The sequence below is a fragment of the Cylas formicarius genome, unplaced genomic scaffold (assembly GCF_029955315.1).
Source record: "Cylas formicarius isolate icCylForm1 unplaced genomic scaffold, icCylForm1.1 PGA_scaffold_10__41_contigs__length_53128322, whole genome shotgun sequence".
Classification (NCBI taxonomy): Eukaryota; Metazoa; Arthropoda; class Insecta; order Coleoptera; family Brentidae; genus Cylas; species Cylas formicarius.
Genome location: NW_026844214.1, coordinates 2965959 through 2982597, shown reverse-complemented (window position 1 = coordinate 2982597; position 16639 = coordinate 2965959). Strand labels below are relative to the sequence as shown.

Sequence of the window (16639 nt, the reverse complement as noted above, 5' to 3'; positions counted from 1 at the left end):
CGCGCTGTATTACACACGAAATAAGAATGATTGATAAGAATGATAAACTTAAACTAAGTAGTATACCAAACCAAAGAATATTAAACACAGGTAGGTATAAAATTATTTTCTATTACGGACCACAATTTTATCTGAATTTAAATTCCGAAACTTTAGGTGGACAGATCACACGTCTGTCCTTGTATATATATATAATTTTTTTTATTATTTTATTTTTTGGTAATTTGCAAAGAGAGAAAGTTTTCTTATGTTTAGTCGGGTTTTTGGGACAAATAATTTTGTGCGTACTCAAATAAAAATTTAAGTTGCTGGAACATTTTTTACCGCGGTATTGCCGTTAAAGTTTTTTTTGGGTCAAGCCGATCGGGAGTGCATTAACATTCCGTGTGCGCCAGCAGCGAGATCTGTGGCGCGTTTTCCGCGAAGGGAACTTTAATTCTAACGATTTTCGTTGTGCGTTTTTATGTTGTCCGTGGCGTAACACCAGTAAGTTCTGCGAATTGAGTAGCAAAACTTACAGCAAAGAGGAAGCAGGCCTGCTGAGGCGACGGAGGCGCGCGCTTAAGGTGAGACCTTAAAGTTCTTTGGCGATCGGTAGTGTTTCTAAATCTTTAAAGCCTACAGTCCACTTTAAAGCTCTACCGAGCTCACCGCCCCTTTTCTTTTGATATCGGTGGTTACTCCGCGAAAAGAAATTATTAGGTAATAATCTTCTTGCATTGTATGATAATGAGCACCCTTGGATAATCCCATTCAAAAGTAATTGGTCACTTTCTTATATCTACGAACACACCATAAAATATTGAGGCACTTCCTCTGACTGACCGACAATGTCATCGCAAATCGTACGGACTATACTGCAATTTTAAATCATGTATACACTACGCACCTGGTTTTGGAGGGCTTAAAAATTGATCGTCGAATTGCGTCTCGTATTCGTCGAGCGTTGGTTGAATGGGCGGGGTCAATGGACTTGCCGCAGGTCTATCGGGTCTAAATTGCGGCCGATTGTTTGGCTTTGGCAGGTAGTTTCGGTCTATGACATTGTGACCGTAAGGGTAATAACTGTCGCTGCATTTCCTCCATTGCGATCTTGCAGGACCAACGTAACACCTTCGAAATAATGCCATAGAAAAAAAAATGTTCTCTGGAATATATTTTAAGTCACAATGGAATATATATTTGTTCTGGAAAATAATTTTATAGAAGATAAGGTAAGATATATGTAGATAAGACTAAAAGAAACAATTTACAATTGATATGTTGGGACCGAAACTTATATTTTTAACATGAAACACTCTGTATATTATTGCATTACCATATTCTCTCTCTTATACACAATTTCCCAATGTATTGTTGTTATGGTCTATACTGAGTGTTTTCGGATTTATGGCTATTTTTTCGTCAAAAATGCCGTGTGTTTCTCACTCATTTCTGGCGCCATTTGCGACAGCTGTAATTTTATTATGCCAAAAATTCTATAAAATAGCAAAGTATTTATCCTCTACTTGTCTTAAAGTTAGTTCGAATCGTTTATTCAGGGTGAGGAAAACTGAAAAATATTAATTTTCGTGAAAAAAATCAAATGGACATCCTTTCAATTTTGTTAAGCATTTCCTATGCCTAAATTTAGTACCTTTTTAAAGTTTACACATTTTTACGAACAAAATCCTGAACATTTTGAAACCATGCGAAAATATAAGAAAAGATTGAGAATAAAATAAATATTAGCTGAACGTGAAAAGTCCACACAGGCGAATTACTATAATAGCATGTATGAAAAAACAATTTAAACAGTATTATTGTTAATAGTTGCAGAAAAAACATAATATACAGGGTATTCTATTTAAAAAATATAAATTTGATTTCACACAAATTTATAAATCACCATGTATAATATTTGAAAATAATTTTAAACTGTTTAGTCTCATCTACAACTTTTGTATTTAACTTTTTTTTCTTAAAACAAATTATAAACGAGACATATTCTTTTGACACTTTTGAAAATAATATACGGCGCATTTAACAATCGAGTTTTGTCAATTCCTGAGCGATTTTAAGATGAAAACTTAAATCAATATGTTGTAAACGCAAATCACCAGTCCACATTGGTACATCAAATTTCACAAATTTCATGAAGATTTCACACGTTTTTACTTTTTAAGTAATCTACAAACATTTTTTTGTATTACATTGTAATTAAAGAAACTGTTACCTTAAAATAATATGTAAAAAATACACTTAAGATGTGGGGAAGCATATGGTTAGTGTTTAATTAATAAATATAAATGAAAATAAATTTTAAAATGATTTTTTTTTAAAAGATTATATTTTCGAATTTTCTTCAGAATATATCTTCTTAGTATTTTCCTTTTTCTTCAAATTCAATTAAATAATTTTCATTATGGTACATTTAATACATTTAGTTAAGAATTTCGAAAATTTCGCCGATAAAAAATTACCATTGAAGCCGAATGGAAAAAATATTTCTTATGACCTTACCCTATTGTTTATTATACCTTTAAAAATGCCAAGTGAGTTTGTTGAATTTAACAAAGGTCAAATAAGCTCAGTTTAATTTTATAACACCTTAAACGCAATCTACAAATAACGTGACAATAGTTGTTTAATCACATATTGGAAGTTTTTTTAAATAAATTTGTTGATTCTGTTGAAAGTACTCACAGATAACAAACAACTAACAAACCATTGTCGATTTTTATTTTTTTACAAGAAAGGAAGTTTAATAGCCAAAAATAGGTTTCCAACGATAATTTCAATTGTTAGAGAAAATATTTCGTCAAATAAATCAGTTTGAACCCCATATGGACGGCTCTGGTAAAACTAAAGAGGAAATAAAAATGTCCCCAAAACAAAAATACGGTAAAAAGTGTTTTTTTCTTACTAAAGCAAAAGCTCCATTATAAAAGATCCCGCTGAAAATTTTTCGGCAAAGTAAATTTTCGACTTGTAATTGTGTGCATGAGGTGTTGTTGATCCGAGAAGGACCGTTTGTAGCTATGTATATTATTTACCATTCGTACGGGTATCCGTTGGAAACACCACACTGATGGTCCGGTCTGCAGCAGTAGTCCCAAGCGCTCTTGTCGCCTCCTTCCAATTCGCAAAACCAAAAGCCGGCTTCCAGATTTTCTTTACACAAACTACCCCTGCGGCAAGGCCACCCGCTTACACTGTACACCCTCCATGTATCCAGCGCGTTGATGAAGTCTGCAACCGTTCAACTTAAGAATGAAGCTGCTAATCTAGTCAAAATAAACATTTGACCTAGCCAAAATTCGCATAGAGCCAAAAATTTTCAGATACGTTAAATGCACCATCATACATATGTATACATTATTGTGTAAATAGGTCTGGTAAAAGTTGTAGATCATACAATTATCTTCAAAAATTGTTTAATTTTTCAACTATTGGAAAATTAATACACACGTCATCGGACGTTCAATATAAATAAAAATAATAAACTATGGCGTTACTTACTGAATAAAGCTTGTATAAATTGAACGAGTTTTTAAAAAGAAACGACTATACTGTCAGTCCCTAATTCCTTTAGTCTGTAACTTTGAGTAACATCTGCTAGCTACGTCTTTGTTGGAGTGTGGAGGGTCGTATACTTGCCTATTTTTGAAGGAAGTAAACGAGATTATTCGGTATACACCCTTGGTTTTGAAAATTTGTTTGCAGTGAGCAATGATTGGTAATATTTTCAATTTTAATTTGTGCTGTCAAATAGCTTTGAAAGAAAGTGAAGTTGTTGTTGTTGATCGTGGAATGAAAACTTTGATTCATGCAAGTGTTGAAAGAAATGATAAGTTATTTGAAGATAAGCAGTCTGTGACAGTCCACGTGCAGTATAGTAAAATGTACACTCGAAGGACTAGCATAAGTGCAGCTAAAATACAACGTGAGACAGAACAAGGTAGTACATTCACGATAAGTCCAGCTCATACTAGAGCACAAGTGTGCCAGATTTCAACTTATTATTCATTTTGTGACCATGGAGCAAATGAAGAAGCTGAAAGCGCAGAGTGTTTATCGTAAAATATATAATGTTTCGACACTGAAATTTAAAGATTCCATTTTAAAGGTAGCTTGGACGCGTTCTGAGGCTAAGTATCAGAATAATTTTTGGCGTCTGAAGTCGATCGTCCTGAAGTAAACTTGGCGATGGAGGAAATATTTCAATACATTGAAAATAATGATGATTGTCAGTTGTCTTGTCTACCTCCAACATCTGCTTCTGGGGTCGGAAATCCACAGGTAATTATTTGGAGCCAATTCACACTCTAGTCCCGCCTGCTCCAGGAAAACTGCTCAATACTATTTTCTGTAACTACGAGACAGGTTGTAGTAAGAATTGTGGCTGTCAAAAAGTGGGATTATTTGCTTTCTTGCTCCAATATTGAATCAAGTACAACAGAAGAAATTATTTATGATTCTAATGAAGAGATAATTGATGCATCCCTTTTCTTAGAACAGCGAACAGAGATTCTGCAAGAAGAAGAAATAATTGTTGAAGTAGTAGCAGACAATTATCTATTGTAACAACATTTAGAAGAAAACAACCTATTCCATACTTCATAAATAAATAAATTTTCTTCATTGCAATGGGTAGTGGAGTAGTGGGGAAACCACGTCAAAAAAAAAGCGCCAAGTGCATTACCTGGCAATGTGTGCATATTATGTAAAATATGAATTTTCTAATAGTTGAAACCACGATATCTCACGAATGGTGAGTAGTGAGAAAAAAAGTGCCTCAATAATTTTTGAAGAGAATTGTACGATCTACAACTTTCGTCAGATCTATTTTCACGATAAAATTTAGCGTTTCCGAGAAAAATAAAAAAAAAACTCAATTTTGTGTGATTGAATTTGAATAAAATTTTTTGCACAATTCGAATCGAAGGGTCTCTAGCAATTTTCAGCCCTTTGCTAATTTTGCCCAAGTTTTGACTTATATTTGTTTTTGTCTATTTTGACTGGATCGTGAGTAATAAAACGATATGCGATACCTAATCCGTATGTTTCGTCTATTTTCCTGCGATCGGATACACCGTTGTAATAAGCTTTACTTATTATCTCGGTACATTCGGGATTGTAATTATCCCAGGTAAACAACCAAGAGTCTTTGTCGCCGACGTAGTCCACATTTGGTAGCAAATCTCTTTGCACGATGTCCGATAGGTAACAGTTGGGCGCTAAATGTGGACCTCCGGTTCTAGTTTTTAACGAGTTAGTCTAGGAAAGGTATTAAAAAGAAAACGTTTACCTATAGCTGAAAGTCATGCATCTAAACAGTGTACCGTCTCTGGATTTGGAACATTCTTGTTTGCAATCGAGCTCGGTCGGCACGTAAACTGATTTTCTGGTTGCTTGTGGTAGTAGCCTTGCGGCAGAGCCAAAGCCGATGTAGCACACTGTGATTAGAATAGAATTGTATTAGTTATAAAAATCAGAGAAAATCAGTGAACAATCTTTTAGTCAAAGCTAGATTTAACTTTTGTACCCAGTGGTGTTGTGGCAGTTTCCTTAACCAATGAATTGAAAAAAAGGTACGGATCTTTTGAAATAGAAATGGCGAGCATTTTTGTAATCTTTTTCCTATGCTACCAAACTTTCTCCTTTTTGGATTGCTCTTTGATGTAACATACCCCATACTTAAATTCAATCTTTTGGATTCCTCTATTCTGTATTGTCTGTTCATAGAAATAAGAAAGTGAACGTGGTGCCAACAAACAAGCATCTTTAGAAGAAACGGCCACATTGACGAAAATTCCAACATCAACTGTATGGAAAATTGTGAATAATCCCATTTCAGCGAGGAAAAAAAGAAGCGATGCTGACATTTTCTCGAGTGTAGATGAAAGTGATCAAGATATAATACGGCGTAAAATTTACCAGTTATACGAGGAACAAAGCGTGCCTACTTAGATATCTTAATTAGGAGGCTTGAAAAAGATGAAACCTGTGTTAAATGTGGCAGAACATGGGTTTTAGATTTAAAAAAATTGACAAAAGGCAAGTTTTAATGGAATCTTTTAGAATTCGGAAATGGCGACTGGAATATCTACAAAAAATTAGGATTTGCAGAGAACAACAAAGGCCAATTGTTTACTTGGATGAAACCTGGTTCGACACTTATGATACGCCGGAAAAGGGTTGGGTTGACTCAAGCATTCCTCCTAATAGCGTCATTGTAATGGACAATGCAAGTTATCACAGTAGACAGTTGACTAAAACCCCTCCCTCATGTGACACAATAGGAACAATCCAAAACCACAAGTATAATAACGACATTTGTTTTCACGAAGATTATACCAAAATTGAACCTACAAAAGGAATACGTCTGTGATAATTATGCAAAAAATCTAGGGCATACAGTTTTAAGGCCTTAAGACCTTACCACTGTATATTTAATCCCATTGAACATGTTTGGCACCAACTGAAATCTGCCATTCGTCGTAACAATGTTTTTCCTCCAGTTAACTCGAACTTATAGAAACCGAAGTTTTTAACATCCCTCCGCAAAGTTGGGCAAATTCTGTTAAACATATAGAAAAAAAAAGAACAAACGTATATCCATATTGCAAATAATATAGAACAAATAATAATTAGAACAGGCGTTCTTAACGATTCTACGATTTACCATTCTTTTATGTGTTTGTTCCAAAACCTTCGTCTTTGCCTCACCCACTTTCCTTTTTCTTGTATTCCGCACTGCTGTCTCATGTTTTCATTCCTTATTCTGTCATACAAAGTTTTACCCCGTATAGTTTATAATATTTTCATTTCAACTGTTCTCATCATTTGTAGGGTTCTGTTCGTATTTACTCTTCTTACTTTCAAAAATCGATGAAATCAAATTTTCAAAAGTATCTGGGCTCATAGAAAAAGTTTATATATCCGTAACGGTAAGTCCTACGGGATCGCCGTTGGTACAAAAATGATCACCGTAAAAAAAAAAATTTTTTTTGTCTGTTCGTTCTCCGTTCTCCGTTCTCGTCTTTTGGTTATTCCTGAATAACTTTCGAATCGTTGAAGCTACAAAATTGAAATTTGCCTCCTTTTCAAACATCCACGAGGCACATAAGCTTATAAGAAATGGCCCTGATCCGATACCGGTATCCATCTTTTTTTCGCGATTTTCGACTGTTTTTTTTCACCTGGCTGGAACACGATAAGTGTCCGAAATTTGAAGCAACCGACTTCATATTTGGCACATAAATGCAGCTTTGCCTCATGACGAAACCTATTGAAAATGGGAGGGCTGGGGGTTCGGGAAGTATTTAAAAAAAAATAAAAATCGCATGTGCAAGGGTCTACAAAAACGACCATTTTTCAAAAACCGTTTACAAGACCGAAAATATTCTTGAACTAGAAGACGCAGAGGAAACGACTCCATAAACTTTTATTCTTGACAATTTTTCAAAAATATACAGGGTGCGCCGCAAATTCAAAAAAACTGAAAAATACGTCCTCTTATTATTGAAAATTGGTATCAAAAGTGGTACAAACAGTGGCTAATCCGTTCAAACAGTGTTATAGGCCGTATCGAGAGCTACAATTTTTGTATTTACGGTTTTCGTCTATCACATACGCTGTTCGAGATATTTGAAATAATCCAACTGAAAATCGCTATTTCTCGCCCTCAATCTAGCGATGACGTCATTTAATATTACCTACGACATTTGATAAAGACACGGTGTTGTCGAAACAATTGTCATGTCAAAATATATAATTTCGTGAAAATCTGAACTTTTAGTTCTTATTTATTTTTTTTTACCACGTATTGAATGGTTTCAGAATACAAGTAGTTTTTTGAAAACCATTTCGAACATTGTTGGAGTTGTATACAGGGTACGTCGTTCGTAGGCAAAAAATTCTAATAGGTCCTAGAAATTTCCGCTTTTGTGGGTGAATTATTGGCGATACATGAAAAACTTTTAAAGATGTGATAATTTCATATGAACGGTATCGTAAACTGTGTCGAGAGAGAGTTTAAGGTACAGGGGTCGCAAGATATTTGGAAAAATGTAATTTTAAATTGCAATTACCAGTACAAATTTTAATATTTACCGAAGTGTGCCGTAACTTTGAAGTTCGACTAGATGTGAAGGACATTTTATGCAGGGCGTATTCACAATCAGGTTACATCGATGTTGCGAAAGTTTCATAGTGGTCCGTATTTGTTCTTCCATACAATTTCTTTCAGATATCCTGCTTTCATTGTTTGCTCTATTACTTCATTCTATTATTTTCTATTATTTTTGAATCGATTTCCAGTCTAAATGAATAAAATACAGGGAAAATGAAAAAAATGTTGTAGGTAAAGTGCCCTCTAGTGACAGATTTACTAAATCAGGGCTGTGTGCAAAATACCAGCCTACTTCGTTGAGTATTAAGGCCACAAGACAAGCTATAACTCCACGTTGTTTCTTTCCTTCAAGTTTCCGAAATCACCCGGACCGGACGGCATCCCCAACGAGCTTTTAAAATATGGAGGCCCCGAACTCGCAAGGAGACTAACGCAACTATTTGACAAAATCTTAAACAAAACGGAAACACCAGACGAATGGCATAAGCATACCTGTATTCAAGAAAGGACTAAAAACCTGCCCAGAAAACTATAGATGAATAACTCTCCTGAATACGGCAATGAAACTCTTCACGAGTATTCTCAAGGACAAACTGGAAGCACAAATTAAGAATGCTGAAGAACAACAGGGCTTCACAAAGGGACGGTCAACAACAGACGCAATGTTCATAATAAAACATATAAAAGAAAAGACCACAGAGTAAAACATACCAGCGCATATCTGCTTCATTGACCTAACATTGATCATTGATTGGGAGACGTTTTATAGATATTAATGGAAAATAAGGCACCAGCAAACATAACGAAGATAATCCACAACATAAATAACAATAACATAACAAAGGTCAAGGTAGGAGATCAATTCACTGAAACTATCCTAACACCGGGAGGAATCAGACAGAGTGACAGTCTAAGCACCCTTTTGTTTAATCTTATCATGGACAAAATTATAAACAAAGTAACAGGTAAAAGTTGGAATGGTGTGCTACGTCGATGATGCAGCAATCATCGCCGAATCAGAAAACGACCTACAGAGACAACTATTCCAGTTCTTTCTTGAAAGCCGTCAACTCAATATGAACATTTCTATCAGCAAGACCAAATGTATCTCAATCGCGAAGGATTCGCACAGATGTAAGCTGGTGGTGGAGGACAAACCCATAGAACATGTGATGCAATTAAGATATCTGGGCATAGATATATCAAGCACCCACGACCCAGCTAAAGACATAAGGAGCCAGATTAACAAAGCATCCGCACTATCAGGATGCCTACGAAATATAGTATGGTCCAATCCGTACATGCGCAAGGATGGCAAAATTACAATCTACAAGACTTATATTAGACCCATCACGACATACGGCACGGAAGTTCGCGAAGACACCAACAAGATGAAACAAATGCTAAGCGTAGCAAAGATGAAAACACTGAGGACTATAGTGGGGAAAACAAGAAAAGACAGAGTAAGAAACACAGATGTCAGAGAGCAGTGCGGGATACAAGATATTGTAATATGGGGAAGACAACGTAAGAGGCAGTGGTACAACCATATAAGACGGATGGACGAGAACAAACTTCCGAGAATAGTCCTGGAAAACAACCCGCCCGGCCCAAGACCTCCCGGGAGGCCACCTAAAAGGTGGAAAGATAGTTGGCAATCCACATCACAGGAAAAGAATTAACAGATCGACAGATCTCCAAGAAGTAGAAGAAGAAGAAGAAGTTTCCGAACTCAATTTCCGAACATCCTTTTGCAAATGTTACGTACGTTGATCGATCTTCACTCCGACTTTTCTATGACGTCCCCCAATACCGAAATGATCCGGTTCACATCCGTGGCCGAAACTTCCTCTCTCGTAAATTTCAAATCCCGGCTCAGCGACGAAATGTAGTCTCGAATCTAACTCCACGAACGGCCAGTCGGTCAGCTGACAATTATCGATGATCCCACCAATAATAGGTGAGGTATATCTAAAAAATAAACTATCAAAAGTGTCGCGTTGCATTTGCATATTTTTACCGGAAGCTGTATGCCCTACAGGTGAACCTTTTACTCTTCAAGCACTCTAGTTGACAGTCCACGACAGATTTCGCGATCAGCGAATCTCTAACTACCGCGTGATCTAGTCGCTGACCGCTTCTAACTCTCCAAAAGCAATCTAAAAAATTCCCTTGGAGCCTAAGGATCTCGTTTACTAATACTTACCGCTTTCGTGACGCCCCAAAATAAGAGATTCCTGACACCTGGCCTTGTTGTTCATCGTGTAGATGTCGAAATCTCTATCGGGTTCCAAGTCCACGTAAAAATCAAGTTCCTTATAATTTCGATCGCTCAGGAAGCAGTTGTCCGTGGGCGTTGTCAAACTCACCGTATATCTGAAACGTGCCCCTATGTATAGTCGCCCCAGATTCATAAGAGAGAAATAAAATATTTCCATACATTTTATGCAAACTGCTAAGGAACTAACTAAGAACTATTTTATGTGCTTCCTAGATATTTAAGTATTAAAAGTTCTTTTCTCACGTCCGGGAAATATTTTTGCACATCCATCTAGAAATTTCATTATTTTCACTACTAAAGGACATAAAACCGTAGAAATCGCTAATTTATGTGTAAAGGAAAGATCTTATATATGACTTCAAAAGTTAACAAAAGCGGTACATAAATTTGTATCACATTTTCAAGTAAATCCAAAAAAGTAAAAAAGAAATTTAGATTTTTATTGCCATTTTTGTTAAGTCTATAGCATGTAGATTACATCGCAGAAAACCTACATTGGAAATACTATATTGGTTATGCTTTATTTTTTGAAAATATTTACTGGTGCGTGAATGCACCATTGGTTTTCTCTGTGAAACAAAACTTTGTTATTGCTTAGCTTGTGCCTTTTACAGTGAACGTTACAGTTCATAAAATATGGCATTTCCGGGGTATTTGACTCAAAATGATTTAGAGGCCGCTATGGAGGAGATCGTGATGGATGAGGACAATAACAATGAAAGTCGTAAATATTATTTGGATTTACGTATTCTTATGTATTGTCGCATTCTATTCCTTGTAAATTTATGCCAAAAATAACGTGAAAAAATATTTACAGAACATATTGACGCGGTCTATATTCCACCCGACATGGATACCTTGACTGACAAAGAAGATATGAACGATAACATAAATTTACAAGAGTTTGGGGAACCAATTGATATAGCTGGAACTTTCGAGTTACATACACCGAATGATACAGCTGTCCTTCAACAGTCCTGTAATTCATCAACTACTGCACCTCAATGGTACTCTTCAGATAATGAAACCCTGGAATTAAAAAAAAAATGCTTTCTGCAAACGGCAGTCTTGCTTCTACCGTCAAATGGAAGAAAGGTCAGATTGAGTACACTCACACACCTATATCCTATGAATTTAGATCATGTGAGGAACTAAAAAATAGGCTTTCTGGAAAAACTCCACTTGAATTATTTTTTATGTTTTTTGATGACGAAGTGATTGATTTGATTTTAAAATTTTCGGTAAAATATACTCAAGACAATTACCGCCATGAATTCTCGTTGTCACAAAATGAACTTTTAAATTTTTTAGGCATTTTATTGTTCTCGGGTTATCATTCATTGCCATATATTTAGCATTATTGGTCTACTGATGAAGACAAAGGAATTGATCTCATAAAAAATAGTATGAGCCGCAATAGATTCCAATTGATAAAGCAAAACTTACTGACAATAATCTGTTGGATAAAAATGATAATTTTTCAAAAGTTAGACCCTTCTTTGATGTAATAAATAAAAAAAATCTACAGTTTGCCATATTTTCGTTCAACTTATCCATAGATGAACAGTACGTTTTGTCTTCAAGCCTTGGTGCCTTTGTTTTTCTGATGGTAACCTATTTTATTCACTTCCATATGGTGCTGCTCAAAATAAACCTCAATCTCAATCTATAATATAACTATATGGTTACAACAAAACAAGACAGTTCAATTTTTCAAAGAACCTGAAATTGGCTATTTGGTGTGTCAAATTGTTTCTCGAATAGGTTCCCATAACATTTGGTTTTTTAACAAATGTCTACAAAATAAGTTTTTTCCCATGTTTATTAAATTAAAAACCAACAACAGAAATCCCTCTCAATTAAAATTTGGTCACTCTGCCCCGCAATTTAAAAAACTGACTTTCGAACATAATTACCGATCTGAAAGCATAGGAGGAGCAAACGAATTGCTTTTCTTTCAAGACCTGTCAAGGCTATTTTACCATATTATCTAATAACTATATAGTTATAACAAAACTAGGCTATTTCATTATACTTAAGGAATGGCCCTGAATATAAAAAATTGAATGTCGAATAGAATTACCGACCTGAAAGCGTAGGAGGAGCAAACGAATTGCTTTTCTTTGAAGCACAACAGCTCGCACTCGTATATGTTCGGTACCACGAAGAATTTGCGAACGATTCTCTTGTGCAGGCGAAATCCGGTAGCAGTACGAAGAGAACATTCTACAAACACACCGTTTAAGGGATCCAAATGCCCGCAAAAATGTCTAAATTTTACCATCCTTGAGGAAATCGTACCCCGCCGGCCTTTTCGACTCTATGGGTACAATAAAGTTGTCCAATTCATATACAACCGGTCCCGGCAAAGCTACTTGGGTAACTGCAGGTTTTGGAGGCAGATAACTTTGAGGTGGCGCTTTCGAATCGTACCTGGATCCTTGGTACTTATTGAACCCCCAATAGTCGTAGTTTTGTTTGTCAGCGTAACCTTTATATTCTAAAATCCCGCCGTTTCCGTAGGTACCTCCGTACAAGCCCCAATCTGACGGAATTTCGGGCTTCCTCGGTAGGTAATGGTTCCTCCTGTCCGATGTAACGTCTTGTTATATTGGTTTTTAAAAAAACGTTAATTCGTTCTAACAGGTACATCTACTTACCTTATAAGGAGGTGCCGAAAAAGCTGCCGGTGAGCAAAAGCTTGTAAGGGCACCCAAGAATTGCGGTTTGTTTAGGAAGCAGTTTAAAAAGTGGAAATAGTATGAAATACTTGCTCGGGCTTTTCCTGTAGGTCCGGTAATATTACTCTAGGACTTTTAAGGTTAGACCCGAAACAAGTTCCCTTAAAGTGGAAAATTGGTGGAGTAGTGGTTCTTGGGGTACTATTTAAAATACTAAAAGTCCCCAAATGTACATTATTTTCCCGTTTCATGAAAAAAGACTTAAATACTTAAAGATTATAAAATTCCTTACAAAATGATATAAAAGAAGTTGGTACTCAGATCAGTCATTGCCGTCCCGCAGGAGGTTGAAATAGATAAAAAAGTTGAAAATTGGTGGAGTAGTAGTTCTTGGGGTACTATTTAACATACTAAAAGTCCCCACCTCTACGATGGTGGTGACCAAAACTAACCAAAACTACCTCAAAGGTACATTTTTTCACTTTTTGACAAATTTCTCCCTTATTTTCCCGTTTTAAAGAAAAAAACTAAAAGTTCCCATCCCTACGAGGGCGACAAAGTTCCCAAAAACCCGTACAAAAGTACGTTTTTAACTTTTTGACGAATATCTCCATTATTTTCCATTTTTATGGAAAAAGACGGGTTCTCCTATTTTAGGTTATAAAATTCCCCACAAAATTATATAAAAGATCAGTCATTGCCGTCCCGTAGGAGGTTGTAATAGATAAAAAATACAAATTTGATTTACAAAATCATTTCGTAAGCTTATAGTCAAATTTAAGCAGTTTAAATCAACATTGCGTAATAAAATAAATGCAATTTAGTACGTTATAAGAACAAAGTGGTTAAAAAATAAAAAAATATTTTATCAAATATTATATTATCAAATCAAAAAGTAGGCACGGAAGACGCGTCGATTAAGGTAGCTGGCAGCATAGTCGGATGTTTTAATGACAGAAAAGAGTGTATTGCTTAAATCATATCTACAAGACAGACTGCAAAAGGTTAAAGTAGGTGACGCCTTGAGCTACTCTCTTCCAGTACGGTATGGTGTGCCGCAGGGCACCGTTCTGGGTAAAATCTTGTTTACATTATATATTGCGTCTGCTATGCGGATGATGCGGCATTGATTATTGTTGAAAACACCGCCGCAAAGGCTGAAGAATTACCAAGTCTGGTAAAAAATGGCTGCTGTCACTTAATTTGGATAAAACCTGAATCATTAGTTGTTCCAGGACCAAATCTGGTGCTCCAGACTTGTAAAGAATAAACATTCATAATTTTGGTTGTGACTATGACACGAATTGTGCGATCTTTACATAAATTCCACCGGAACCTTAAAATATTTAGGGGTACTTTTTGATGAGAACCTTAACTGCCAATTATAGCACTTTGAAAATTCGCAAGTTCTCCCATAATTGTTTTAAATTACGTCAGAATTTGTGAAAGAGTTCCCTTATTCGGATATATAAATTTTTAGTATAAAATAATTTCTTGGTCGCAGTATTTCTATATATTTTTTCTCAATTTTACTCATTATGGATCTTGTAATGGGTATTTTACGTTAAATTAATTACAATCTTCTTCTTGAGTCCTCGTTTTGTATCCACATCCAATAAGAATTAAAATTTCAATTCTCCGAATTTCATTTAGATGAACCATATTCAATTTGTTTACTGACAGAAATTCAAATGTGACAATTTAAGAACTGTTCTGGTACTAGCTATTTACCTGTTCATTTCAAAATTAAATTCGGTGTTTGTGAATAAGTGGAATTTTTTTTTTAATGTAAATAGCAAGAATCTTGTATGGTCATTCTTGAGTGTGGTGAACGGCCTCCCTCAGTGTTCAGTTCTGGGCCCAGTTTAATTGTTAATGTACATTAATGACATTTATCATCATATCTCATCAATAAACACCAAAAACTCTTAGAAGGCTTCATTTACTGATGAGTCCACTATATCAATAGTGGACTAAAGCATCGCTAAAATCGATATTTCAAAAAATCAAACTATGGAAGCAGGCCAGCAATACGGGGCAAAACGAAAACAGTGAATATGATTTTCTCTCATAGACGTGTCGATGAAGCTGCAAATTGAAACAAAACAAAATTTCTTGGTGTCTTGATGGACCCGAAGCTGAACTGGAGGGAGCACGTAAACCTCCTTACCGACAAGATCTCGCCAAAAGCATCTTGGCTGTAAGACAGTGACATTGATGTACTAAAATTGGCATATTATGTCCTAATCGAATCGCATATGTGTTATGGCATGAGATTATGCACCTTCAAGCTCTGTTGTCTTCTCATTACAGCGGAGAGCGCTAAGATTAATGTTAAAAAAAATTTATTATGATCAAAATCCAATCCCTTATTTTTAAATGAATTTGTTCAATAGTTTTGCCGTCCACTGAATATAAAATATAGTTTCCTTCGACAACGTAATTATATTCCCAACACTACGAATTGTTTAAATATACCACGTGATTATCATAGACGTGTTCAATCATTGAGGAGGCACTGAGGGAGATCAATCAAAAGAAACTTTGAATTAATTGTCCTAAACGTTTCCAGTTTACAGGAAAATTCGCAAAACTTTTTCAATCCCAATGATTTCCTTAAGAAGTACTCTCATTAACACTTCATAACCTCCTTTTTTCTGCATTTTGCGAATACAATAATTTGGCAAACGTCCTCGGAGGTCCTAAATAAAGAAAAGTAATTTGGGCTTTAAGCCCGACAAGTAAGAAGAAGAAGATCCGAAAGCATAAAGAAGCTGTAGCGGAAGTGCATACCGGCCGAAGATACCGTCACCGATCCTTGGCAAGTCAAATCCAAGCTCTACGATACCTATTTTCATTTCCGTAGCGAGATTTATGATCGGCATAGCCTTCCGAGTATCCGTAAGAACCCAGATACGATCCCCAACGTTCCTTATCCCTATCTGGATAAATACCAGCGTACGGATACCTTGTCGGAGGGATATAAGGTTCGTACAAACGCGTAGGTACTTGGTGTGAGGCTGGGAGATAATGTATACCGGAGTATCTGTTGTTTTGTTGTTGATAATCGTGTCTGTCTGAGTTGTGATAGTTGTAATGATAGCTGTGACTACTCTCGTAGTCCCTGTGTGATGCGTGTGAGTGATGAAATGAATAGTCTGCAAAAAGTAAAACCAGATTTGTAGTCTTCAAATTTAATAATACATATTTGCTAAAACCGCGAGACGTACAACTGTTATTTTATTTGGTTCGAACGCACAAAACGTCCCATATGATACTATTGGGCGGATATTTACCTCCTCGTCTATCATCGACGGGTCTTCCGTAATCGTGACGTCGATCGACTTGAGGCCTGTGAACTCCGTAGGAGTTGTCGCCCCATCTGTCGTTTGGTCTTGGACCGTCTGGTAGGTACGGCACTGGTCTCCTTAAGGGCGGGGCTGAAGTACGATAACCTATCAACTTGGATTCTGACACGCAGATTGATGGAATGATAAAAGTCGGGCAAAAGTATTATGAATGAAAGTTCGGTAGTCTCCGCCACTCTTTTGGTGGTAAAAC

The 16639-nt window shown here is 36.0% G+C and overlaps 1 protein-coding gene across 1 annotated transcript in view; it reads right to left on the bottom strand.

Moving 5' to 3' along the window:
• The window catches only part of LOC132696335 (uncharacterized), a 69301-nt gene that overhangs the window by 2320 nt on the left and 50342 nt on the right, over positions 1–16639 (bottom strand). The window contains exons 9-19 of the mRNA XM_060661100.1: positions 16375–16518; positions 15927–16236; positions 12679–12983; positions 12485–12623; positions 10323–10492; positions 10137–10275; positions 9885–10087; positions 5291–5438; positions 5034–5239; positions 3036–3231; positions 890–1113 (exon numbers count right to left, since the gene is read on the bottom strand). Coding sequence (XP_060517083.1) covers positions 890–1113; positions 3036–3231; positions 5034–5239; positions 5291–5438; positions 9885–10087; positions 10137–10275; positions 10323–10492; positions 12485–12623; positions 12679–12983; positions 15927–16236; positions 16375–16518 — 2184 coding nt within the window. The remainder of the gene's footprint in view (positions 1–889; positions 1114–3035; positions 3232–5033; positions 5240–5290; positions 5439–9884; positions 10088–10136; positions 10276–10322; positions 10493–12484; positions 12624–12678; positions 12984–15926; positions 16237–16374; positions 16519–16639) is intronic.